The 25844-nt window shown below is 49.6% G+C and overlaps 1 protein-coding gene across 3 annotated transcripts in view; it reads right to left on the reverse strand.

Annotated features, from left to right (window-relative positions):
• NCOR1 (nuclear receptor corepressor 1) overlaps nucleotides 1–25844 on the reverse strand; it is a 113236-nt gene that overhangs the window by 24068 nt on the left and 63324 nt on the right. For all 3 annotated transcript variants that reach the window (XM_053367616.1, XM_053367617.1, XM_053367615.1), the window contains exons 18-32: nucleotides 25206–25268; nucleotides 21320–21459; nucleotides 19578–19704; nucleotides 18250–18811; nucleotides 15408–15537; nucleotides 13271–13451; nucleotides 12073–12246; nucleotides 10584–10744; nucleotides 8764–8884; nucleotides 6636–6737; nucleotides 6179–6279; nucleotides 5034–5205; nucleotides 4048–4188; nucleotides 1970–2053; nucleotides 346–599 (exon numbers count right to left, since the gene is read on the reverse strand). In XM_053367616.1, the coding sequence (XP_053223591.1) occupies nucleotides 346–599; nucleotides 1970–2053; nucleotides 4048–4188; nucleotides 5034–5205; nucleotides 6179–6279; nucleotides 6636–6737; nucleotides 8764–8884; nucleotides 10584–10744; nucleotides 12073–12246; nucleotides 13271–13451; nucleotides 15408–15537; nucleotides 18250–18811; nucleotides 19578–19704; nucleotides 21320–21459; nucleotides 25206–25268 (2513 nt within the window). The remainder of the gene's footprint in view (nucleotides 1–345; nucleotides 600–1969; nucleotides 2054–4047; nucleotides 4189–5033; nucleotides 5206–6178; nucleotides 6280–6635; nucleotides 6738–8763; nucleotides 8885–10583; nucleotides 10745–12072; nucleotides 12247–13270; nucleotides 13452–15407; nucleotides 15538–18249; nucleotides 18812–19577; nucleotides 19705–21319; nucleotides 21460–25205; nucleotides 25269–25844) is intronic.

Consider the following 25844-nt stretch of genomic DNA (forward strand, 5'->3'; position numbering starts at 1 on the left):
TTATTTCTGTTGCCATTATGAAGCGAGATACAATACACCCCCCAGTTAGAGCTGGACCTCAGGGTCCGGGCTGAACGATGGGGGTACAGATGCTCCTTCAGGTATACAGGACCGAGGCCGTTTAGGGCGAGTAATCAAATAATTATCTAAACCAGGCACGGGGAAGCTTTGCCCCTCCAGATGTTGCTGAACTACAACTCCCATCACCCTGTGCCTGCTGGGGCCGATGGGAGTTGTAGATCTTCGGTGTCGGCCCTCGGCTTACGGTGAGAAAACACGCTCCTTTCCTTTCTTTTTCAGAGTGCATATGCCCAGCTGCTCTGGTGGGCTTTGACACCTGCCTACCTGAGATATGGAGCCGTCAATCATCGGCCGTGAGCCCTGGACGATCTCTGGGGTCTTGCGGCTCTCTTGGCTCAGCAGGTCCTGCCTGGGGATCTCGTGGATGGAGCGCCCCATCTCCTTGATGGTGGTGACCCCATCGTAGGGCTTCCCCTTGGTGATGGCGCCTTCGAAGCTGCGCAGGGCAGGGGACTCCCTCTTGATCTTCGGGTACTTGAGGCCTTCCTCGTAGCCCTCGGCCGCGGCCCTCGGGGTGCCTTTGGGGGGGGGGAAGCAGGGAGAGGGACAGATGCTTCAGAAGAGCTCACACAACCAAACAGCTGAACATTGGCAGAAGAAAATGCTGTTTTGCTCCCGCAAATGCTTCTCGACTGCTCATCCCTCCAGAAAGATCTCTTTCCATGAGCCGCAGCTCCAATCCATTTTTAATGAAAGTATTAAGTGGACCGTGTTAAGCATGGCTTGTTTGTTTTTTAAGTGTTTAATGTCACTTCTTGCAACTGAATCAGCCGCCTGGCCTTGGGCTTGCAAGGTGCAATATGATGCTGAGGTTGGCTCAGCTGTTCTGACATCTGGCCTTCTGAGCCTTGGAGGAAACGCGCTGAATTCTGAAGCCCCTTGGCTACTTGGGGGGCTAAATGAAAGGGGCCGAAACGTAGTTATGCCATGGCCATTGCGAAAGATACTTCACAGTATTTAGCCTGGACGTTGATTTAGCAGGAAAACTAAGGTAAAGATAAAGGGACCCCTGACCATTAGGTCCAGTCGTGGCCGACTCTGGGGTTGCGGCGCTCATCTCGCTTTACTGGCCGAGGGAGCCGGCGTACAGCTTCCGGGTCATGTGGCCAGCATGACTAAGCCGCTTCTGGCGAACCAGAGCAGCGCAAGGAAACGCCGTTTACCTTCCCGTCGGAGCGGTACCTATTTATCCACTTGCACTTTGACGTGCTTTCGAACTGCTAGGTTGGCAGGAGCAGGGACCGAGCAACGGGAGCTCACCCCGTCGCGGGGATTCGAACCGCTGACCTTCTGATCGGCAAGTCCTAGGTTCTGTGGTTCAACCCACAGCGCCACCCACGTCCAACAGGAAAACTAGCCATTGATAAATACACGTTTCTGATCCACTTTATTTACTATCTTTATTTACTACCCACTGTTTATTTACCATCTAGGTATTCTGTCATATTGCCTCTTTTCTACAAGTTTCTTTTAATTATATCTCTATCTACGTCAAAAGGTGCATACTGTATATAAATATAAATCTTTTGTCTACTGTCTTTATACCTGACCAGGCTCAATTGGTGCTCTTTTTTTGAATTGTTGGAATACTTCCTTAGTCCTGTCTGTTATACATTTAATAACCATCATCCTATTTATTATCATAAAAAGACTCACAATTCACAGAGTCATAGAATTGGAAGGGACCTCGAGGATCATCTAGTCTAGGAATCTTTTGCCCAACGTGGGGCTCGAACCCACAACCCTGCGGTTGAGAGTCTCATGCTCTACTATGTTAATACGTGAGATTTGTTTTTCAATAAATAGCTGGACCAGAACCCAGATTGGTGGAGTTGAAGAGCTTTTAGCCTCCTCCCTCCCCACCCCAAAAGCCCATGGGGAGACGCACCTTGCATTATAGAGCCCGACAGCACAGTCCTCTCTTTCAGCTCCGAGTGGGGGCTGCCCCGAGGAAGAGCGCGGCAGATTAACCCTGAAAAAGACGGATGGGGACTTAAGACGGGTGCAAAACCACGCCGTTCCTCTCCCAAATGACACATGCCATTTCACGTTACGAGAGTGGCACGTTCATACAATAAAATACATATACATCAAGCATGCACAAAAGTTTATACATCTCCAGCCAAACATCTCTTCCAGTATGATCACATCTGATGCGTGTGTAATTTTGTTTGGTTTCAACCATATGTGGTTGACGGCCAGTTGGTTGAAATACCGTGAGTTAAATGCAAGAAGATGGGGACAGGACCGGATTTAGGTTTGATGAGGCCCTAAGCTACTGAAGGTAAGGGGGCCCTTTCTATGTCCAGCTGTCCTTTGTCAACAACAAATTGCTGCTGTTTTTTGTGTTGAATATATGCTATATGGTAATTTATGGACCTAAAAGGTAAAGGTAAAGGGACCCCTGACCATTAAGTCCAGTTGCGGACGACTCTGGGGTTGCGCGCTCATCTCGCTCTATAGGCCGAGGGAGCCAGCGTTTGTCCACAGACAGCTTCCGGGTCATGTGGCCAGCATGGCTAAGCCGCTTCTGGCGAAACCAGAGCAGCACATGGAAACACCGTTTACCTTCCTGCTGGAGCAGTACCTGTTTATCTACTTGCCTTTTTGGGGCATGCTTTTGAATTGCTAGGTTGGCAGGAGCTGGGACAGAGGAACGGGAGCTCACCCCGTCGCGGGGATTCAAACCGCCGACCTTCCGATCGGCAAGCCCGAGGCTCAGTGGTTTGGCCAATAGGTATCTAAAGCCATTTGTGCATGTTGCCATGCAACCAGTCCATGCAGAATGTTTTAGGGATCAGGCTAGCAGGCGGGGGCCATTACTTATATCATAGGAGCCTACACAACACAAAACACTGTTGCTGTACATAGGTTTTATTTTATTTGTTTTTTATCTTATATTTTCGAAATGTAAACACCAGGTTTTTTCCCTTTAAATTTTTTTGGGGCCCCCAAGAGAGTGGGGCCCTAAGCTATAGCTTCTTTAGCTTATAAGTAAATCTGGCACTGGGTGGGGAGCTTAAAAGCTCTTTTTGCAGCAGGTTTTAAGCTCTCTGCCTTGCTTTGCAAGGCCCTCGTGGCAGACTGATTCTGAGATGCTCTTGTGCAATCTTGTGGGGCTCTAACTTGCTGGCTCGTGCAGGGACAGCTTGGACACATGCAGTGTTGCGTACATGCAGCACTGGCAAAGCATGACGCCCACATAAGATGCAATCATACTATACCTCGCTTGCAAGCTTTCTAATCATACAACTGGCTGGTGGGATGAACCCTTATCTCCCCACCCACCCACATGTCATACCTGACAGGTGTGCAGCGTTACCCACCTGCCAATTCCCTGACACAGTGTTTCTCAACCTAGAACCCCCAGCTGTTGTTGGACTACAACTCCCATCATCCTTGACCACTGGTCCTGCTAGCTAGGGATGGTGGGAGCTGTAGTCCAACAACAGCTGGGGAACCCAAACTTGAGAAATGCTGCCCTGACGTCACAAACAGAGGGGTCTTTTTCGGTGATGCTCTCAAGACACACACTATCTGTCCCAGGCTGCAATGAAAGATTATGCCAGGGGTTGGCAAACTAAGGACCCTGGGCCGGATGAGGCCCACCTGGGTCCTAAATCTGGCCCGCGCCGTGAAACCGGAACCCACCGCAAAGCTGAGACTCCCAGTGATGGCAATGAAAGGAAGAGGCCGAGCGGTGGCATTTGATTGGCAGAGACGTCCCCGCGCCGCGCTGAGGTAAACCAGGCGCGGCGTTTGAGGTAAACCAGCCGCCGTCACTCAGCCTCTTCTTCCTGTCACCGTCACTGGCCTGGTGCTCCTGTGGGCCAGAGAGCTTCTCCGTCCCGCCACAAGGTCTGAGGGACAGTGGACCGGCCTGCGGCTAATTTTTTTGCCGACCCCTGGGGCAGGTTTTAAGCATCTGAAGAGAAATGAAAAAGCGCCACGTGGCAGGGCTCCCACCTTCTAACGGTGCGGAGACAGGAGATTCCCTCATCGACATCCCTTGCTTGATGTTGCCTTCCATAGCATCGTACGTCCGCTTCAGCCCCATCTCGTGAGCGGTCCGTGGGCTCCGGGTTCCTTCGCGGACATTCTTGATTGCTGTCAAAAATGCAGAAACGTGGGTCAGGACACCGGCAGAAACAATGTGGGGAGGGATATTGAAGTGGCTCTTTGGTTGCCATGTAGTGCCACTCCAAAAGGTGACGCTTAGCTGTTAGCATCGCCCATCAAGTCAAGACTGGTCAACTAGTGTTACCCCCCCATCAATGCTCAGCAACTAGAAATGTGTTTCTTTTTCTTTCCTATAATTTTTGTTAAATTTTCTGTTTTACATTTTAGAATATTCATTTGAACAACCTTAAAATATCAATGACTTCCCCTCTTGTCTTTCCACAGTTCATTTTGCATATCATAAATCCCTGCATATTTTATACAAACTAAACCATCCAGTATTCCATTATTACGTCCATCGAAACTGATTTACACTGCTGAATTTATCTTAATGCTGCTCACGTTTTCAAATGTACACAATTTCCCCCATATATTCAATAAAGATTTTCTGATCTTCTTTAAAACGTTTGTTCTTCTTGTTCTCTTATTCTATAAGCCCGTGAGCTGCGCATATTCCATCAGTTTAAGTTGCCATTCTTCTTTAGTTGGGACTTCGCTCGCTTTCCATTTGTGGGCTAACAAAACACAGGCCGCAGTAGTGGCACACATAAATAACCTTTTTTGGCACCTGGGAATTTCTCCCAGGTAGCACTGTGTTTCTGAATCCCCAGCCGGGGTTGGACTACAACTCCCATCAGGGATGGGAGGATGGAAGTTGTAGTCCTACAGCAGCTGGAGGCCTGAGTTTGAGAAACACCGGACCAGCATCACCGCTCCTCAGTCATGGGACGTCTTGTGCCAGACACCAAAGGCATACCGAGATTGAGACTTACCGTCGTAGGTTATTATGTGCCCGCTCTTGCCCTCGTAGATGACGTGGCCCTTGGAAGAGGCGGCTTCCTCCCGGCACTTCTCCGGGCTGCTGTCCTCCGTGGCCAGGCGAGTGATGGTTCCCTTTAGCAGCACATCAGCTGCAATCCCCGACTGCGACAGAGCTGGCGTCCCCTACAATGAAAGCAAAGGAGCTAGGAACTCGGGCCAAGCCAGGCTCTGGAAATAGAAACAGAGGAAGCCGCCTCCTCTAGAACGATCGCTCTCCAGGACAGGCTCTGGCTCTCACAGACTCGATTAGACGGTGGCTGAATGTTTTGGGCTGTTTCACTGAAGTGGAAAACTGAGCATATGGAGTCATTTGGTGGCCGCAAAGAGAGTTTAATTGTTGAGCGATTGGGCTAGGTGGGTGTTGTGTGTTTACTTCGTTTTGTGTAGTGTAGGCTTTCCCAAAGTTGGGTCTCCAGCTGTTTTTTTGGACTACAATTCCCATCATCCCTGATCACTGGTCCTGCTAGCTAGGGATGATGGGAGTTGTAGTTCAAGAACAGCTGGAAACCCAAGTTTGTGTAGCGTGAATGTGCATCTGAAGGATTTTGGTGATTGTATTAGTACCTGTGAGGGTTGTTTTGTTGTGGTGTTTATTTATTGATCTTTTCATCTATACTGTATTTATGTTGCGTCTGAATGCTTTGCATAGGATTTGCTTTTACAGGTGCAATTTTCAAGATATTTATCGTTGCTTAATTCTGCTACTTAAAATGTGGAAACAGCAACAGCAGCAAAATATTATTGTTCTTCTACTATCATAACCAGACAGGGGGCCTCCCCTGGTTCTACGTCAAGACGCCAGGGACCAAACCCCGGGGTGGGGAGGCCTTCTTCCTTCAAATCATGAAAACCCAAGTGATGGTTTCGGAAACTGCCCCCCTCCCTTGGTCCATCATAGATAAACAACTACCTGACATTCAGAAGACATCTGAAGGCAGCCATGTTCAGGGAAGTTTTCAATGTTTGACATTTTAGTGTATTTTTGGTCTTTGTTGGAAGCCGCCCAGAGTGGCTGGGGAGGCCCAGCCAGATGGGCAGGGTACAAATAATAAAATTATTATTATTATTATCAACGTCAGAAGACAGAAGGAGATACCTGAGTGATGGAGCCTCGTAAGGTCGGCATGGATTCAACAGAAACCTTGCTGGCTGGGGTCCCTCGGGTTATGCTTCCTTCTTGGAGGGTCACCGCCGTACCTGGTTGAAGGTACAGATTCAATGCCACTCATACAAACACAGCACACCCAAACATGCACCCAGAATTAATTTTTCCTAGGTATCTCCCTCCCTCCCTATAACTCCTTTTCACCCAAAACAAAGAGGATCTCCAGTCCTGCAACCTGGCCTTCCTTCTTGTTAAGGGCTGAGGTTTACCCACCCTTTATTATAAGCATGTGATTCATCAATTTGCAAAGCTGGAAGGAACCCCGAAGGCTGCCTAGTCCAACCCCCAGCTTATGCAGGAAATCCCTTCCCGTGGCATCTCTGCTAGGTGGCTCATTCAGCGTAAAGCAGCTCCTGCCGGCCAAAGGAGCAGATCTCAGACAGCTTACCCCGAACCACTCCCTCGTGCTGGGCTCTGACCAAGAGGCCCTCGGGCTGCGAGTTTTGGCTCCTGGGAGAGAATTCTTCTTGTTTGATGTACGGCATGGAAGCTTTTAAAGGGAAGAAAGGAGACGGACGTATGAGGTTTCTAGCCAGCATTTGGAACACACATGCTTTTCAAACTTGCAAAAACTGCAAGCAATATACAGTGGTACCTCTAGATACGAACAGGATCCGTTCCGGAGCCCCGTTGGCATCTAGAGGTAAACGTAACTAGTGATGGCGCGTCTGCGCACGCGCGCATCTCTTTTCGCCACTTCTGCGCGTGACGTCATTTTGAGCGTCTGCGCATGCGCAAGCAGCGAAACCCGGAAGCAACGCACTCCGTTACTTCCAGGTTGCCGAGGAGCACAACTCGAACGCGCTCAACTCGAAGCATATTTAACCTGAGGTATGACTGTATAACGAGCTGTTCCCAGGCTTTTATAAACAGGTGCGGGGACTCAAGCAGCCGAGCCTTCCAAGCTCGGAACGCTACCTGCCCCCTTAAAATAAATTTCAGAAATGTATACGGAAATCTTTCAACAAAGACCAGCTGAGTGATGCCATCTGAACAAGGGAAGTCGGTTCCTCCCTAGGACACCAGGGCACTTGCTCATTAATTAGCCCATCACCTTTTCAAGCAAAACAAAATAATAGGAGCCAGTTTAGTGTAGTGTCAGATGAGGACCTGAGGAGGAAGGGAGGGCAAAAAGTAAAACAGGTTACTCTATGTGGTGGCAGTGTAAAATTATTAAAAGGGGCTGGGAAAAGACATATAAAGATTTGAAGAGAATGTTGAAAATGATTGTTGTTTTAAAAACTGAAGTTTTGATATTGAGATGTACAGGACTTGATGGACTCATAGAGCGAAAGACTTTGTCCCTGTATTTGAGAGTGGATGCCAGGCCAAGACCGGCTCATCCCTACAGAAGGAAGAAGCCTCTGCCAAAGTAGATTGGCAAAATAAATTATTGAACTATGCAGGGCATATTAGATAATTTAAACCCAAGAAAGAAAGAGGACTTTGAATTTTGGTTTTTTTTTCCTTTAAAAAAGGAAAGAGCCAGTGTGGTGTAGTGGTTAAGAGCGGTAGACTCGTAATCTGGTGAACTGGGTTCGTGTCTCCGCTCCTCCACCTGCAGCTGCTGGGTGACCTTGGGCCAGTCACACTTCTATGAAGTCTCTCAGCCCCACTCACCTCACAGAGTGTTTGTTGTGGGGGAGGAAGGGAAAGGAGAATGTTAGCCGCTTTGAGACTCCTTTGGGTAGTGATAAAGCGGGATATCAAATCCAAACTTTTCTTGTTCTTCTTCTTAAAAAAGGGCAAATGTTTAATGCACATTCCTTAAGCTTTGTGTATAAATTTCTACATTAGTATAACTTTTAAAAGTCACTTGTAGTAAGATGAAGAAGGTTTTAAAATTGGACTGTTAAGAATATAAGGTTTTATGGGCGTGCATGAACAAGCACACAACAATGGAACCAAGAGGGGGAGTGGAGGGAAGTCAAGCAAAAAAATATGGTTTATGCGTTTATGATGTTTTTCTTTTTTTTCTTTGTTATTATAAAATAAATAAATTGTGCATATACATATATATATATGACTAGGACCTGGGAGACGAGAGTTCAAATTCCCACTCGGTTATGAAGCTCACTGGGTGCGACCTTGGGGGCCAGTCACTGCCTCTGAGTCTACCTCACAAAGTTGTTGTGGTGATTAAATGAAGAAGGGGATGCATGTGAGGAAACCCACAAGCAGCACCCGAGCCCAAGAGCCCTCTCCCCTCCTGCGGTTTCTATCGGAAGCATCAGTGCTTCCAGTTCTGGAAGCAGAGCAGAGCATGGAACAGATTGCTGGACTGTAGGCGCCCTGGGCCTGATCCTGCAGGGCTGCTCCCCTGTTCACATGTTCCAAAGACATGCTTCTGACTCACGGCTGGCCACATGGGGACCATTCTCAGAACATACAGATGACAGCCAGGGAATTATGAGTGGGATCCATTCACAAGAAAACACTGGGTTTCCTCCCCCTCCCACTTCACACCAGAGACTGGAGCAGAAACTAGATCTCTCCCGCCCCACAGCATCACTTACCTGGTTTGGCAGATTCCTGTTGCCTGGGCAGCCCTAGGGAGATGGATCCCACAGAGGGCTTAGGTGGTTCTTGACTGTAAGACGTCTGGCTGTGGGACGTTAAGTAAGTGCCCGGTGTCCCCTGGAAGTCGGAAGGGGAGAGAAGCAAAAATGTGGTGTTAATTGAGTTCGAAGCCAGCGCAGAGCAGATCACGCTGCTGGCTGGTATGCAGAAACAAGAGCGGAACTGAACATTCTCGGTGGCTCCTCTAAGAGTCTAGAACTCCCTCCGAAGACAAGCCAGGCTGGCTCCATCATTGCTTTGGGGGACTGGCTGTTTTTAATGGAAAGGGTTTTTAATAGTGCTGTGCTGCTTTAACTATCTGCCTTTTAACAGACGTGTTTTTACACTGCTTTAATTTTGTTAGAGCTCTGTTGCACTTTAACTGCGATCCTTTTTAGGTTTTTAGCTTTTTGCATTTTCCCCCCCCCTGTCTTGTTTTGATTTGCGCCAGCCGCCTCGAGCCCTGGCCTGAGAAAAAACCCCAAAATATAAATAAATGCAACAGCAGCAGCAGCAGCAGCAACAGTGACCAGCCGCATCCTGCCCTGCCATGGAACAGCTGCATACACGCTTGCGCAAAATCCTTCATGTGCACACACCAGGCTTCCACATCCTGGTGCCTTCTGAATGTTTTTGCACAACGCAACAGGAAAGGGCTGTTCTCCAAGTATCTCTTGCAGAGGGCAGAGAGAGAAGGGCCTCAGATGCTGATCGTGGAATCTGAGGAGCGGACGACTGGAATCAGGTACAGGGGAGCAACTTCGCACTGCAACATTTTGCTGCAGAGGTCCCACTTGGCATTCGCTCGGCAGAAGAAACGGGAAGCAAGGGCCGCAACGGACCTCCTTTGTTGCTACTTGCGTATCACCATTTACCGTATTTTTCGCTCTATAAGACGCACTTAATTCCCCTCCTAAAAAGTAAGGGGAAATGTGTGTGCGTCTTATGGAGCGAATGCAGGCGGGAGGCTCTGCTCAGCGCTCCCTTAAAAGAGGTGCGCCGAGCATGTGTGCGGCTCTTGGGGGCTTTTCCCAGAGGAGGGGGAAGGGCTGCCCTTCTCCCTCCTCAGGGAAAAGCCCCCTAGAGCTGCACACACACTCTGCGCGCTCTTTAAAGGGAGCGCGGCTCTTGGGGGAGCCTTAGCCGTGTGCAGCCTCTCCCGGGCAGGGGATGAAGACTCCCCCTGCTCGGGAGAGGCTGCGCGCGGCTAAGCCAGAAGCCAGGACAGCGATCCCTCTTGCTGTCCTGGCTTCTGGGATCCAGAATATTTTTTTTCTTGTTTTCCTCTTCCAAAAGCTAGGTGCGTCTTATGGTCTGGTGCATCTTATAGAGCGAAAAATGCGGTATGTTTTTTCTGGTACAAATGTCTGCCTTTGCTTTATTGTTTTGTAAAGGTATACTGTGTGTAATTTAGGATTCCTGTTTTTAACTTTTGATTATGTATAGGAAGATTTGGCAGTAGTGCTAGGAAAACAATGACGTTTGTTGAAAGATGACTATTATAATGCCCTGGATGTGCAGCGGGAAGAAATCCTCCATATAGAGGAGCTGCGCAGCGATCCCACTAGCTGTCCTGGCTTCTGGGATTCAGAATATTTTTTTTCTTGTTTTTTTCTTCCAAAAACTAGGTGCGTCTTTTGGTCTGGTGCATCTTATAGAGCGAAAAATATGGTAAACCCCTTGTGCTACAGGGTAAGGCTAGCCGTCTCCCCAGTTTGGCATTTTACTAAAATGAGCCCCTTTAATAGAAAGTAGTCCCCGTCCCCCCCGGCCTTACTTGCGAGATGGACCCTCCCATGATGAAAGAAGGCTTCTCCGATGGAACCACTGTTTTGGAGGACGGGATCAGGGGGGGCGGTGGCCTGGTGGGCCGTGTGGTTGGGGGCCGGACCCCTTCAGGTAGGTTGCTAATGACTTGATGAGGAGCAGGTTGGAGGACTTGGAAAGAGGGGAGGGAGAGAGAAGGGAAAGGCCTCCGTAAGTAACAGGGTGAATAATCTGCATCATTTTTAAAGAAAGCTAACAAATATCAGAACTGAACGCTTTCCAAGTTACTAGCCATAGTCAGAAAGCTTCGACTTAACAAGTTTTCATTTGTAGAAATCTGTTTTAAATTTGCCGTTTTTAAGCTTTGAGAGTGCCTGCGATTCATCTGAAAACCCAAATTGCAGGAAGTGAAATTGTGCATTCAAAAACTACGCTCAAAGCCCAACGCTATGCTCATTTAGTGAAAGAAAATTATTGCTAAACTGAATGGGGCTTAGCCCCTATCAGCGATGGCAGGATCAAGGGACACTGCCTTATGCAGAGTCGAGCCCTCAGTTCAGGATTGCCTACTACACTGACTGGCAGCAGCTCTCTAGGGTTTCAGGTAGGGGTCTCCCCCAGTTCTACCTGGAGACGCCAGGAACTGAACCCAGGACCGCCTGCATTCAAAGCGTTCAGCTGTGGTCCTTCCTCCTTCCCTGTCACCAATTAGTATCTATTGCAATTCTATCCATGTTTTAAATTATGTTTTTCAGATATTTATCAACTGGTTTTCTGGCATTTCATTTTGCAAGCTGCCTTGAGACATGTCACAAAAGCATGGATCCTAAATATTCAAGTGAATGCAACAAAAAACAAGAAATCGAATCTTTTAGTGTGGAAGCACTTACACTCCCAATTCTCTGCCTATTGACATCAGGCTGGCAGGCACTCTTTCTGAAGCCTAATAAAAACATTTCTGTTTCCGCAATCCTGCCCAGATACATAGAATGCTTACATATGCCTGAATCTGGTTTTCAGCTTAGAGCTGATTTTAATTATTTTGGGGGGTGTTTTAAATTATTTTATTATTTTATTGATTTATTTAATTTATATACCGCCCTATACCTGGAGGTCTCAGGGCGGTTCACAGAATAATATCAAAATATAAAACCACAAAATACATAATCAAAATAAAAACAACAACCCAATAACCCCCATCCAATAACCCTTCAAATGGTTGTTTTTAACTGGTTAGCTCAGAGCATGGGAACTAGATGATCCTCCCCAACTCTAGCATTCTATCATTTACTGGTAATTTCACTGTTTTATTCATTCTTTGGGGTATGATGATGATGATGATGATGATGATAATAATAATAATAATAATAATAATAATAATTTTAAATTTAAAAAAACAGGCTCCAAGAACCCAATCATCAACAAACCCGCCCCTACCTACCCCAAACCTCCCAGCAAGCAAATTGGGAGGGGGGCACAGTTGGCTGGGCCAAAAATACCTGGGGGGACGCTGTAGCGAGCGGCGTTCATGTCAGGCTGCGGGGAGACCTTGCTGACCTCCCTCGGAGACAGGCGGTAAGGCGAGGCTGACCTCACCACCGCGCTCTGCATCTGGGCCTCCTGCTCCATGGCTCGCTTGACGTCGGCGTAAGGCATGTAGGCAACGGACTTCCCTGCGGAAAGGAAAGCAGCACAAGTCTGGCTGGGGATTGCAGAGACCGCAGGCAAACTAAAGGCCCCCTCCGTTTTTATTCCAAGCGTCAGGGGGTGTCACCCAAATGAGCCATGAAAGGTCCGGAGGGTGGCAACACAAGAACAGGGCCTTTTCTGCGGTGGCTCCCCATTTGCAGAACACTCTCCCCAGGGAGAAGTGTGGGATGATGGAACCTGGAACCCTGAGCATGCAAGGCTCTACCATTGAGCTACATCATAGATCTGTACAAATTATGGAAAAGGAGAAAAGGAAGGACAGGGGGCTACCCTGCTATCTCATAATACACTGGTACCTTGGCTGTCGAACGTAACCCGTTCTGGGAGTCCGTTTGACTCCCAAAATGGTTTGAAAACCAAGGCGCGGCTTCCGATTGGCTGCAGGAGCTTCCTGCACTCAATCGGAAGCCACGGAAACTGCGTTAGACGTTCGGCTTCCGAAAAACCTTCACAAACTGGAACACTCACTTCCGGGTTTGCAGTGTTCAGGAGCCAAAACGTCCAAGTACCAAGATGTTCAAGAACCAAGGTACGAGTGTACTAAAATTTGATGGGGAAAAACTGCAGCTCAGTGGTAGAACATCTGCTTTGCACAGAAAGTCCCAGGTTCAATCCCTGACATCTCCAGGGAGGGCTAGGAATGTCCCACCTGGTCTGAAACCCTGGACGGCCTCTGCCAGTCAGAGTAGGCAACACTGAGCTAGGCATCCCATTGGTCTGACTCCGTACCAGGCAGCTTCCTAATGAAATCAGAATCATGAGGACCGGAACCTTGTTTTGTTTTTCGGGAAAGGACTGTAGCTCTCCTGGGGTTTGACCCAAGAAATCTCTAGGCAGCGCTGAGAACGTACACCCTGTCTGAAACCCTGGGAAGCTGCGTAGGCCAGGGCTGAGGGTCACCGCAGCTCAGCAACCTCTGGAGGGTGGAAGGCTGAGGAAGGGTGCAGGGGACGGGACGAGGGTGGAAGGGTTGCGGGCTCCACCTACCGTCCCACTCAACGTTTGGGCTCTTGGACGGGCCGCAGGGGCTGCCTGGCCTCCGGCAATCCACCTCCATGGTCTCCTGCCGCTGCCGCTCTTCCAGCATGGTGGACTTGTGCATGGCCTTGATGTGCTGCTGGAAGAGGGTGTAGCCACTCATGGGGAGGCCCTGCAGAGTAGAAGAGACCTGCAGAGAAGCAGGAGGGGGAAGGAAACAGACGCGGCTCATTTCATGAAATTTGAAAGACACTCGATTGTCAAAAAGAAAAGCAAAAAAGGCTCGGAACGGATTTGGGAGGACATCGGAAGCCACTTATTCATTGTAAGGAGAGCTCCCAACAGCTTAATAATACAGTGGTGCCCCGCAAGACGAATGCCTCGCAAGACGGAAAACCCACTAGACGAAAGGGTTTTCCGTTTCTGAGTTGCTTCGCAAGACGATTTTCCCTATGGGCTTGCTTCGCAAGACGAAACGTCTTGCTAGTCTTGCGATTTCCCCCCCCGCTTTCCCTCCCCTTTCCTAAGCCGCTAAGCCGCTAATAGCCTTTTAGCAGCTTAGCCGCTAATCCTTTAATAGCCGCTAAGCCGCTAATAGCGCTAATCCGCTAAGCGGGTTGCTTCGCAAGACGAAAAAACCGCTAGATGAAGAGAATTGCGGAACGGATTCTTTTCGTCTTGCGAGGCACCACTATAATTTTATTGTATTGTTATTCATATGCCGCCCAAATAACTGGGTTTCCCCAGCCACTCTGGGTGGTTCCCAACAAAACATAAAGAACAACCATTAAGAACTTTCCAGTGCAAGGCTGCCTTCAGATGTCTTCTAAAAGTAAAATATTTATCTCTTTGATAACTGACGGGAGGGCGTTCCACAGGGTGCCACCACTGAGAAAGCCCTCTGCCTGGTTCCCTGTAACCTCACTTCTCGCAGGGAGGGAAGCGCCAGAAGGCCCTCTGCGCTGGACCTCAGTGTCCGGGCTGAACGATGGGGGTGGAGACGCTCCTTCAGGTCTACTGGGCCGAAGCCGTTTAGGGCTCTAAAGATCAGCACCAACACTTTGAATTGTGCTCGGAAACGTACTGGGAGCCAATATAGATCCTATAAGACCAGTGTTATATGGTCCCAGTGGCCACTCGCACTGACCAGTCTTGCTGCTGCATTCTGGATTAGTTTTAGTTTCCAAGTCATCTTCAAAGGTAGCCCAAGCAGGAGATAACCAGAGAATGCACCATTCTGGCGAGACAGTCCGCAGGCAGGTAGGGTCTTAACTGGAGTACCAGGTGGAGCAGGTAAACAGCTGCCCTGGACACAGAATTAACCTGCACTTCTACGGACAGCTGTGAGTCCAAAATGACTCCCAGGCTGCACACCTGGTCCTTCAGGGGCACAGTTACCCCATTCAGGACCAGGGAGTCCACAACACCTGCCTGCTCCCTGCCCACCAGAAACAGTACTTCCGTCTTATCAGGATTCAACTTGGAGGACATCTGCACGGAGCCAATCAGAAGCCATGTATTCATCAAAAGGAGAGCTTCCAGGATTGAGCCTGGATTTTCGAGGCCCAAATTGCCTGGCAATGCAAAAAGGGAACGGACCCCTGGACAGTTAAGTCCAATCAAAGGCAACTATGGGGTTGTGGTGCTCCTCTCGCTTCAGGTCGAGGAAGCAGGCGTTTGACCACAGACAGCTTTCCGGGTCGTTTGGCCAGCAGAACTAAACCGCTTCTGGCACAACAGGACACCAGAGCGCATGGAAACACCGTTTACCTTCCCACCACAGTGGTACCTATTTATCTACTTGCACTGGTGTGCTTTCGAACTGCTAGGTTGGCAGAACCTGGGACAAAGCAACAGGAGCTCACTCTGTCATGGGGATTTGAACCACTTACCTTCTGATCAGCACGCCCAAGAGGCTCAGGGGTTTAGACCACAGCGCCACCTGCTCCCCTCTGCCTGGCAAAGCATCTAATGGGGGACTGGTTTGATCAGAAGCCTTCCTGCTCCCTAAGGTCCAGGTGCTGCTGCACTCCTAAGCTCCCTTTGACCCTAACCACTGCCCACATTGCCAGGAATGATGGGTGCCCCTCTGCTGAGCTAGGGGCCTTTCTGGTCAAGGGGATCCATAGCGCCGTTCGGAACGTACCATGGGTGGTATCACAGCCGCCCGGTGCTGAAGCTGCTGCAAGTCCATCGGCACTTGTTTTATCGCGGACGACACAAGGAGGGGCCCGGTGGGATTCAACAGGGAAGGCTTCGAGTCCATCGTAAACATTCTGGATGGGGAAGGAAATGACATCAGAACACAGGGCGGGAGAGGGGGGAAAGGGACTATTGCATGTGCAGAAAAAATAACACAAAAAACTGAGAACAGCGAAGGGAGGTAAGAAAGCAGATTAAATTTATCTTGGAGTAACTGCACTATTTAATATTAACACTTGGGGCTGTTGCTGCCCCTGCTTACGTTGCTCACCAACCCCGCCAGCTGGCAGGCACACGAACTGCAGCGTGACGATTTTTTTTCCTTACACAAATACTATATAGGAAGATAAAGGATAATGGTAGAGCATCACCAACTCAGTACGCTCTTATTTGGAAATTGGAACAGCTTGATCTGTTTAGGGCAGGACTTGTTTAAACCAAATATAACCGAAAAGAGTGAAAAAGGCAAATACAGATAATTACATAAGGCAGAGTCTTCAACTGACTGACGTACCTAATTGTTTTTTAAATGCTGTATTTGTTGTGCTGCAATTATTGGTTTTGCTGTAAATTATGAAACTAATGATTTGGGTTTTTTAAAAGATAGAACTCACTGAAGAAAAAAAGAAAAAGGGGGAAACGAATGATCCATCGATGTGCAGCGTAGCATAGCGGTTAGAGTGTTGCATTCTAAGCAACAGTCCCCACTCGGCCATGAAGCTCACTGGGTGACCTTGTGGTCACTCTCAGCCTAACCTATCTTAAAGGGTTTGCTGTGAGGATTAAATGGGGAGGAAGAAAACTATGTATGCCACCTTGAGCTCTTTGGAGGAATGGTAGGATAAAAACAGGGTACCATTAATTAAGCAATAATATGACTAAAAACAGGACTGCCATACATTCAGATTTTCCTGGAACAGATGTCTGCGGGGAATATCTGAAAGGGGGCACCTTGTCCTGGAGTGTTATTTTGGTGTTTTTTGTAAAAAAAAAAAAAAAAAAGTTCAACAACTTTCAGGGTAGCAACCCCAACTCAAAAGAAAAAGGGAAATGACTTCTGGGTAGCTGATTCCAGCAGGCTGGTCTGGGACTTTTATGGACCAACAGCAGAGATTCTTCCCCCGGCCTCTCCATTGGCTAGAAGGGAAAGTTCTCTGCAATACTCTTGGTAAGAAAAAAAAAATGGAAACAGAGCAACTCAATAGCTTTGACATTTAGCACCCTGTCCAGGGCAAGCCCAACTAAGACCGTTCCGTGGATGGCTTCCAAGCCAACCCTGAGCGGGAGAGAGGAAACTTTCCATTACACCGAGAGGGGCCGGGTGTATCGCAGACGGCACTGAAACCCTGGAGAGGAAGGCGGAAGGAAACAAATGGAGATAGTTCCCCAGACAGCACACAAACTCCCCACGCTGTGCAAGAGCAGTCTGCGCACTCTCGGCAGCAGAAAAACTGCGGGGCCAACACCACCGAGACTTGAGTGTTAGGAGCGACAGGGTTGCTTTTTTCAGCCCAGCCCAGCCTTGCATTTAAACAACTCACCTGGCTGAAATGGGAAAGGAATTCTGTGCAGGGGAGATCACAGAGATATGTGCAGATGGCGAGGCTGGAAGAGGGGTGGATAGCTCCACTCTTCACCCCTGGCCAGACTGGATTCTGTGTTTTAGGGGCAGGAAACCGAGAATGATTGGGGGGGGGGGAAGGGCTAGCAAGCCAAATTTCCAGGCTAGCAAGAGGGGAAGGAGACCCTCCTGCTACATGGCTTGGCTGGGAAGACGCCGTGTCCCTCTACATCTTAGAATCTCGGAATTGTAGAGTTGGAAGGGACCGAAAGGGACATCTAGTCCAAACCCCTGCAAAGCAGGAATCACAGCTAATGAATTCCTGACAGGTGGCCATCTAACCTCTGAGAGTGACTGGCCCAAGGTCACCCAGTGAGCTTCATGGCCCAGTGGGAATTTGAACCCTGGTCTCCCAGGTCCTCCTAGTCCAGCACTACACCACACTGGCTCTCACTATTTCATGGTGCCTGCAACAGCTTCCTAGATTTCCAAATGGGCCCTCCCCCCCTTCCCACAGGGCCCAAGCAGATTGGGTACTCCTGGCCTAAACACATACACAAAATTATGGGGATCCTTAGCTTCATTTGAAGGAGGCCTGTGGCTAAAAGGAGTCTTGGACTAAAAAAAACCCCTTGTCTCTAAATCAGGGTTGAGGAACTTTTTGGGCTCCACAGGCCAGACAGATCCTTCTCAGATCCTAAGCATGTAGGTCACATTTGACAGGTGTGAGGGGCTGTGGAGCTGCCAGCCTCCCAATGTTGCAATGCTGTGAGGTGAGTGGATGCTTTGAAGTCCCAAAAGTGGGTCTTCCAAGCACCGTGCAGGATTTGCAGAGAGTGCTATGTGGCACATTAAGAGACCTGAGGCTTCAGCGATACCTCCGAAAGCACAATGGGGAGTGCATTTGGTTGTGCGCTGCCAGACGTGCCTCTACCTGCCCCACACCTGACATCACATACGATGTCAGGTGTGGGGCAGTGATTTCCTGAGCCAAGGCCAAATCTGAACCTCTGGCAGGTCAGGCTTGGCACATAGGATGGAGGAGCCCAAGCCCTACTCTAAATTGGGAACAGACTGCATTGCTCACCTATCCAACTTAGGTGGACAAGACCGCAAAGCAGGTGGTACACAGCGGGCCAGAACGGCTCCTCATCTGGCCGAAACCAGTAGCACCAATTCTTTGTGAAAACTCTCCAGCCTTCGACTGGAGGGCGGACCTTTTTACCTCTGCCTGTCGGGTTCTCCGTCCACGTCCTCGTCGGCACTACAAGTGGCGCTGGAGTCATTGTCCGAGGTGGGCTCCATCCTCTGGGCGCTAGCCTCCTGGGCCAAGCCAAAGTCCATCCCTTCCGCCTCCGTCTTCTCCTTGGCCATCATCTCCTCTTCCCGCTCTTTGGCATCGCTCTCCGTCTTCACCTGGACGTCTTCTGGAAGCCTCGCTTCGGGTTCCAGGGGCTCCACTTTGGGGTTTGCGGGGAGGACAGGCTTGGTGTCCGCAAGCTGGCTCCCGCTCTCAGCCTCCATGGATTCCTCCGCCTCGGCCCCCGCCTCTTCCTTCACCTGCAGCTCAGGGCTCTCGCTCTCAGCTACTGGCTTGGCGCTCTGGGCTGCCGAGGGAGGGGAGGCCCCGGGCGCTGTTTTCACAGGGGGCTCCTGCTCCGTGGCCTCGGCGGTGGTCATCCTGGAAGCGGAAGAGACGCTCTCGGGAGGGGCCTCCTCCATGGGCTTGGCAGCCTCTGCCGGTGAAGGAGACGGCGCGCTCTCGGTGTCGGAGCTATTTTCAGCACCTGCAAAGGCATTAAGTCGGGTGTAAGCATCCGAACGGTAATTAAGGAGCTTTAACGGGATGCCAGACGATTACCGCTTAGCGGCGCCGGGCAACACACTCTCAAAAGAGGAGAGAGCTGGCGCCTCACAGACCTCAGGCCTCTGGTCAGTGGGGTGGGGTCAGTGACTTTTCTCTAGAAAAATAGGTGCCATGTCAGGGATGTGGGTGGCGCTGCAGGGATGTGGGTGGTGCTGTCAGGGACGCGGGTGGTGCTGTGGTCTAAACCACAGAGCCTAGGGTTTGCTGATCAGAAGGTCGGCAGTTTGAATCCCCGCAACGGAGTGAGCTCCCGTTGCTCGGTCCCAGCTCCTGCCAACCTAGCAGTTCGAAAGCACATCAAAGTGCAAGTAGATAAATAGGTACTGCTCCGGCGGGAAGGTAAACGGCGTTTCCGTGTGCTGCTCTGGTTCGCAGTCTTGGCTACTGCAGCCTTCTCTACTTTTTGCACTCAGGAGGCGAGGAGCCTGGACCTCTTCAGATAGTGTTGGGCTACAGCTCCCATCATGACTCACCACTGGCCACTCTGGCTGTGGCAGATGGGAGTACAACAGCAGCAGGAGTGGGGGTTGATGGGAGTCCAGAAACAGGAAGCGCTGGGATAGGAGCCTAAGGGCACGCCCAAGGCTCATGGACTACAACTCCCATCATCCCATTCAGTTTGTTTCTCAATCGAAAGGGAGGCGAAACCTGCAAATCCAGCTGAGATTTTGAGGGCCAATAGTTACCTTCGCTGTCTTCTGGGTTCTCTTCCTCGTTGGATGCTTCGATGTCCTCGTCCTCCTGCGCGGAGACTGTCGATGCCACGCTTTCGGACTGTGAGACTTCACGCTCCTCGCGGGGCCTTCGAGAAGACTAAAAAAGGCAGAAAAATAAGGGGAAGGTGGTTACTCAAATATATATATATATATATATATGAGTGCAGACAGACAGAGACAGACAGACACAGGGTTCATTGATTAGGCTAGATTCTTCCCAGCTCTATGGTTCCTCCTAACTCTATGGTTTTAACCCCTTAACCCAGCACCAAACACAGAACAGTCTCCTGACTACATCACAAGGGCTTCTTCACATGTTACATTTTGGGTGGGGTGTACAGCCAAGATCTTAAGGTTTTTTGTTTTTTTAAAAAGCATACACTAAAATATAAAGGGTTAGATCCAACCAAGTGCTATTGAAATTTAATTGCGCTAAGTTAGTTGCGCTCATTTATTTCACGTACAGTGCAAGGCAGCTTCCTATGTTCCCATTTGAACCACTTCATCATGAGGACTAGAACCCTACTTTGCTTTTAGAGGGGAGGGACCGCAGCTGTCTGTCAGGGGCCCTGCTCTGCGTGCGGAAGGTCCCAGGATCGAACCCTGGCACCTCTTAGAGAGGGCTGGGAGAGACCCTCCCTGTGTGAAACTCTGGAGAACTGCTGCCAGTCAGTGTGGACAATACTGAGCTAGAGGGACCGATGGCTCTGACTCAAGATGAGGAAGGCCCTTTCTTGGAACCCGGCTCTGGTTTTCCAAACCAGACGGAAAACGTCCCTGCCCTTGCCCGCACACTCCTTGCCCCCGCCCCAGCGCTTGACCCAAGGCTGACCAATATCTGAAGGGCTGCCACCAGACCCGATGGCTTCAGACTGCAAGGAGGGAGATTCTGACTAAACATCAGGAAGAACTGTCTGAGGGCAAGAGTTGTTCGACAACAAAACAGGCTCCCTCGGAAGATGGTTGGGATGGTTGAGTGGCAGAGGTTGGATATCAGAGATTCTCCAGCTGTGATTCCTGAATTGCAGGGGGTTGGACTAAATAATAATAATAATAATAATAATAATAATAATAATTTTTTTTTATTTATATCCCGCCCTCCCCAGCCAAAGCCGGGCTCAGAGCGGCTAACAACAGTAAAATAACACAGCATTCTAAAATCAATTCATTATAAAATCAGTTCAAATCAAATTAATGGCAACCATTGGGCTAGAGTTCTGTGAGGATTACCAAAGGAGGGGGGTCAGGCTGTGCCTTGGCCAAAGGCCTGGTGGAACAGCTCTGTCATGCATGCCCTGCGGAAAGATGTCAAGTCCCGCAGGGCCCTAGTCTCTTGTGACAGAGCGTTCCACCAGATCGGGGCCACAGCCAAAAAAGCCCTGGCTCTGGTTGAGGCCAGCCTAACCTCCCTGTGGCCCGGGATCTCCAAGATGTTTTTGTTTGAATACCGTAAGGTCCTCTGTGAGACATACCAGGAGAGGCGGTCCCGTAGGTACGAGGGTCCTAGGCTGTATAGGGCTTTAAAGGTTAAAACCAGCACCTTAAACCTGACCCTGTACTCCACCGGGAGCCAGTGCTGCTGGTATAGCACCGGGTGAATGTGATCCCGCAGTGAGAACCCCTTAGGGGCCCCTAAGAGATGGCCCTTGGTGTCCCTTCCAACTTTACAGTTCTGCGATTCTGTGACTCCCCCCACTCCTTCTCCTGCTCACTTTCTGCTTGTACTGCTGAAGGAGGCTGTCGAGGTTGTGTCTCCTCTTGTAGTTGAAGTAGAAGTTTTTGCACTGGGCCTCGCTCTTCGTTCCCACCATCTTGGCAATGGCTGCCCAGTTGCGCCCGTGTTCCACTAACCCTGTCGGAAGCAGAAGAGAGACACTTGTTGGTTTTTTAAAAAAAAGGAATCATAACCGCAAAAATCTCTGGCTTTCAAAACTGCGTTGGAGGGGTGGGGGGGTGGGAGCACTGAGGTTGGTCAAAGAGAAGATTGTGATTTATTTACAAGACGCCTCTGGGCTTTTTCCCCCTCAGGGTCTACACAAAGGTTTCTTTGCTTCAAGAAACAGCAACACAGCCCAGAATGCAGGCCTACCAACCTGCAGCCTTTCCGATTTTGATTTAATTAAAATAGGCATAGATTGCCATTCATCAAAGCAGATATCAGAGCAATTTGCTGTGGTATAAAAGTATGACGAGTTTAGCGTGAGCTGGAGGGGGGGGGGAATTACATGTTGCCAAAGGTTTGGAGGACCCTGAAAAATTCTATGCTGTTTGGCGGGATTTTATCTTACAGACCACAAATTAAGATGCACAGGACTCCCCTCTCCACAGAGGGAGTGGCGCTCAAACCCACAAGGCTGAGATTCTGAGAGACTCTATCGACTGAGCTATCTTTCAGCATGGAACACCTGTGCTCAGAGACCGGCGGCGACTGCCAAGCTGCTTCCAGGCCAAGTTCAAGGTGTTACTTACTATTAGTCTATTAAGTCTTTAACAACTTGGGACCAGTTTACCTACGAGATCGCCTGACCCCACACAGGCCACACAGCTGCTCTGATCTGCAGAACTGGCACTGTTACAAGCGCCGCATAATACCCTTTCCACATTTGAAGGAATTCTATCTTTTAGCATGGCGGCACCTGCAGTCTGCAACCCCTTGCCTATTGACGTCAGGCAGCTGTACTCTTTTCCGCACCTGCTAAAAACGTTTATGTTCAAACAAGCTCACCAACGTATGCAGAATGTCCATGTGTATTTTAATTTGTTTTTAGCTTATTTCACCTTCTGAATGTTTTATACAGTGGTATCTCGGGATATGAACGGGATCCGTTCCGTTCGCATCCTGAAGCAAACGCAACCTGCGTCTGCGCATGAGCAGGTCGCGATTCGCTGCGTTTGCGCATGATGTCATTTTGAGCGTCTGCGCATGCGCGAGCGGCGAAACCCGGAAGTAACGTGTTCCGTTACTTCTGGGTCGCCGCGGAGCGTAACCTGAAAACACTCAACCTGAAGCATATTTAACCCAAGGTATGACTGTAGAGCTGTTTTTTATTACCTGTTACCTTTTACTGATAATTACCTTTTACCGATAATTTTATCCTTTTCTTCTCTCTGTAAACTGAGCATTTTATTTTTAATAAAGCAGTTAAAACCAAGCGGCGTGAGCATTAAAATAAATAAATAAATGACCCCACGGGAAGCTCTGGATGCAGATTAATTATCCCGCTGAGGAGTCAGGGTGCAGGAATGAATCCGCAGAGGGCCGCACAATTCCCATACTCCTTTCAGGAAGACAAGAGCGTTGGACAAACCACCAAGGAGGACACCTGAGGCTGGCAATTCTCTCCTCTGAAGATGAGAATTAGCCTCCTTTCCCACACAGCGAAACTGACAGGCTCAGAGGCGGCTTTGGGAGGGGGGAAGAGATCGACTCTTTTAAGGTCATTCCATGTCAGCGCCAAGAATAAAAGGGGGAAAAAACTCAGCTCTCTTGACCCCGCAGCGCCGAGAGCTTATCTACTGGATCATGCAGTCTCCCTGGTTGACATAACCTAATTCTCCCTGGGCTGTAAAGCTGCTAAACCTCCCCCCACAAAACCCCAACCGGTATTAAGCAGAGAGAGAGAGAGAGAGAGAGAGATGGTGGGAGCAAAACAGAGCTAAGAGACCTTTCCAGGTGAAAATGATAGGAAAAGACTCCTCAGGCAGGATCTGATCCTCTTTCTACAGAACCAAAACTTTTTGGGTTATCCTACGAATAACAAAACTGGTGTCTCCGTGCTGATAGGAGTGGAGAGAGAGAATGAGTCCGGGATGAAACAGCAACTCAGTATATTCAGGGGGGAAACAAGATGCTTGCAGAAGGAGAAGCCAAAAAAAAAAAGTAAATTAAAAATCTTCAAAGCCAATCCAAAGGGGGGAAACCCCACCCCCTAAAAAAGCAGTCCAACAGGGACCACAAGGATGCTCAGTAATCACTAGGAATCATCTGGAAGACAGGGAAAAGAGGATTGGAGAAGGTGTGGCTGGAGCCCCGAGCAGACCAAGGTCCACATCCCCAGGTGGGCAACATTCTGAGGGCCACATGCTAGGGGTGGGCGTGGCCAAAGGTGGGCGGGGCAAAGGATGGGACTCTCTTACCATTCTGCAGCCACCTCCATTCCAGCCATGCAAAAGTCTCCGCAAATGGGCACCGCTAAACACCTCTCACAAGCAAAGAGGCGTAATTGTGGTTCATGGAAGCACTGTGGCCAGGTGCTGTGGGTTGGGGACAGTCCCAAGGATCAGGTAGAGGGATCTGGAGGACCAAATTCACCCCCCGCCTCTGGGAGTGGGGGGCTTGAGGTTCTCACCTGCCATGTCAGGACCGGAGATATACCGCAACACTTGGTTGCAGTCCCCACTTGTCTAGATACAAATGCCCCTGAGCCACATTCAGATGGTCCCTGGGGCCCTTTCAGCTGGAGGTGCCAGCAAGAGCAGGTACCCTAAACTGTTTTTTATTATTATCGTGGACCAACAATGGTGATTTGTATTATTAGTCTGTATTATTTCCCACTTTTCCTGCATAAAAGAGCCTGAGGAAAGACCCATGGTTCTTCCTCTCCCCCTTCCCCCCCTCACACAACATCCCTGTGAGGTAGAGCTTCGGCTGAGAGGCAAGTGGTGGCTGCACCCGGTGAGCTTCGCGGCGGAGTGGGGACTAGAATCTAGCCTGACACCCTAACCACTAAGCCACACTGCCTCTCTCCAACTCAGCCGGTGCATTTTTAACGTTCTCCTTCCCACACAGGACCCAAACCTCTCTCTTCACCCACATATAAATATCCGGCAAGAACTCACCTCTGGTATCTGATGACAAGGGACTTCCCACTTTATACAACTCAGAACATCTGCCGATTTAAGCCTCAAAGGTTTGCAAGAAGCGTTCAGAATGGCAATGCACCCAAGGCCACCAAGGTGTGTCAACACACAGGTTTTCAGCCCAGGTAATGTCAAGAGTGGCCTTTATTGCTGCAAGGCAACCAGCTTCATAAAACTGAAATGTTGACGCCCGGAACAGCCTAATCTCCTCAGCGTTTTAGAGGGCTAACCAAACACCGTGAGTTGGTTTGGGGAGGAAGATCTTCAGTGACAGTCCCATCGCAGGTCTGATCCCCGTTAACGGACAGCTGCATATTCCTGCATGGCAGGGGGTTGGACTAGATGATCCTCAGGCTCCCTTCCTACTCTATCTTTCTTTTCTAGTCTGTTTCATCCGGTTCAGGGAATTATTTGAAAATGACAAACTCTGCATTCTGAAGCCAGGAGGGGCCTCAGGTCAATGGCAGAGCACCCGGCTTTGCATGAGAAGGTTCCAGGGATCTACAGGCCTCTCTGCATCTCTAGGTAGGGCTGAGTCTGAAACCCTGGAGAGCTGCTGCCCGCCAGTGCTAACAACATTGATCTGAATGGATCAATGGTCTGATGATTATTTTTTTAAAGGTTCCCGGCTGCTGCAAAAAGGTTTAACAACACTGAAGAATCTCTTTGCACTGTACAAGACACACTCGCCCAATCTTCAATAAAACACTTCCTTGAAAAAGAAAAAGCTGCTTTTACCTTTTTTCGCAACTTCCATCTCTTCTTCCGTCCAGCGGGAAGTCTCCACCGGCTCTGCCGAAGCTGAAACAGAGCAAGGAGAGAGAGAGAGAGGGAGAGGCGGGAGAGCCCCGTCAGATGGCGAAAGGGCCAAGACTTGCGGTTTCAGCGTAATCTATTAATCTGTTTACATTAAGGCCTGCTGAGGCCATTCGGGAGCCAGGCCCACTGACAGCGGGAGAGAGTCGGTTCCTATTACATCAAAAAGCAAGGGGCAGAGAAAGGGAGGAAGAGGAAGAGAGATCCTTTGCGAGCGCCAGTGAAGGGTAGAGAACTCCTCTGCAAGTGCAATTGAAGGGGAGAGAGGGAGGACATGAGATCCCCTTTGAGTGCAAGGGGAGGAGAAAACGAAGGGGCACTGGGGGGGTGCCAGGGTGTGAGAGGAGGTTTTCTCCTTAAGCACCTCTTTATCAAAGAGCCCACGCAAAACATTTTTGAGTTCGTGAGACTGAAAATCCACACAAGACTGGCTGCTGGAACAGGCCAGATGGCCCTAGGAATCTAGATAGACTGCCACTGGACCTGGAAGTTCCACAAGAACGTAAGAAAAGTCCTGCTGGATCAGGACTCCTACAGTGGAGGACGAAGCGTTAAAATCGA

This window comes from Podarcis raffonei, chromosome 15 (assembly GCF_027172205.1).
Source record: "Podarcis raffonei isolate rPodRaf1 chromosome 15, rPodRaf1.pri, whole genome shotgun sequence".
NCBI classification, from domain to species: Eukaryota; Metazoa; Chordata; class Lepidosauria; order Squamata; family Lacertidae; genus Podarcis; species Podarcis raffonei.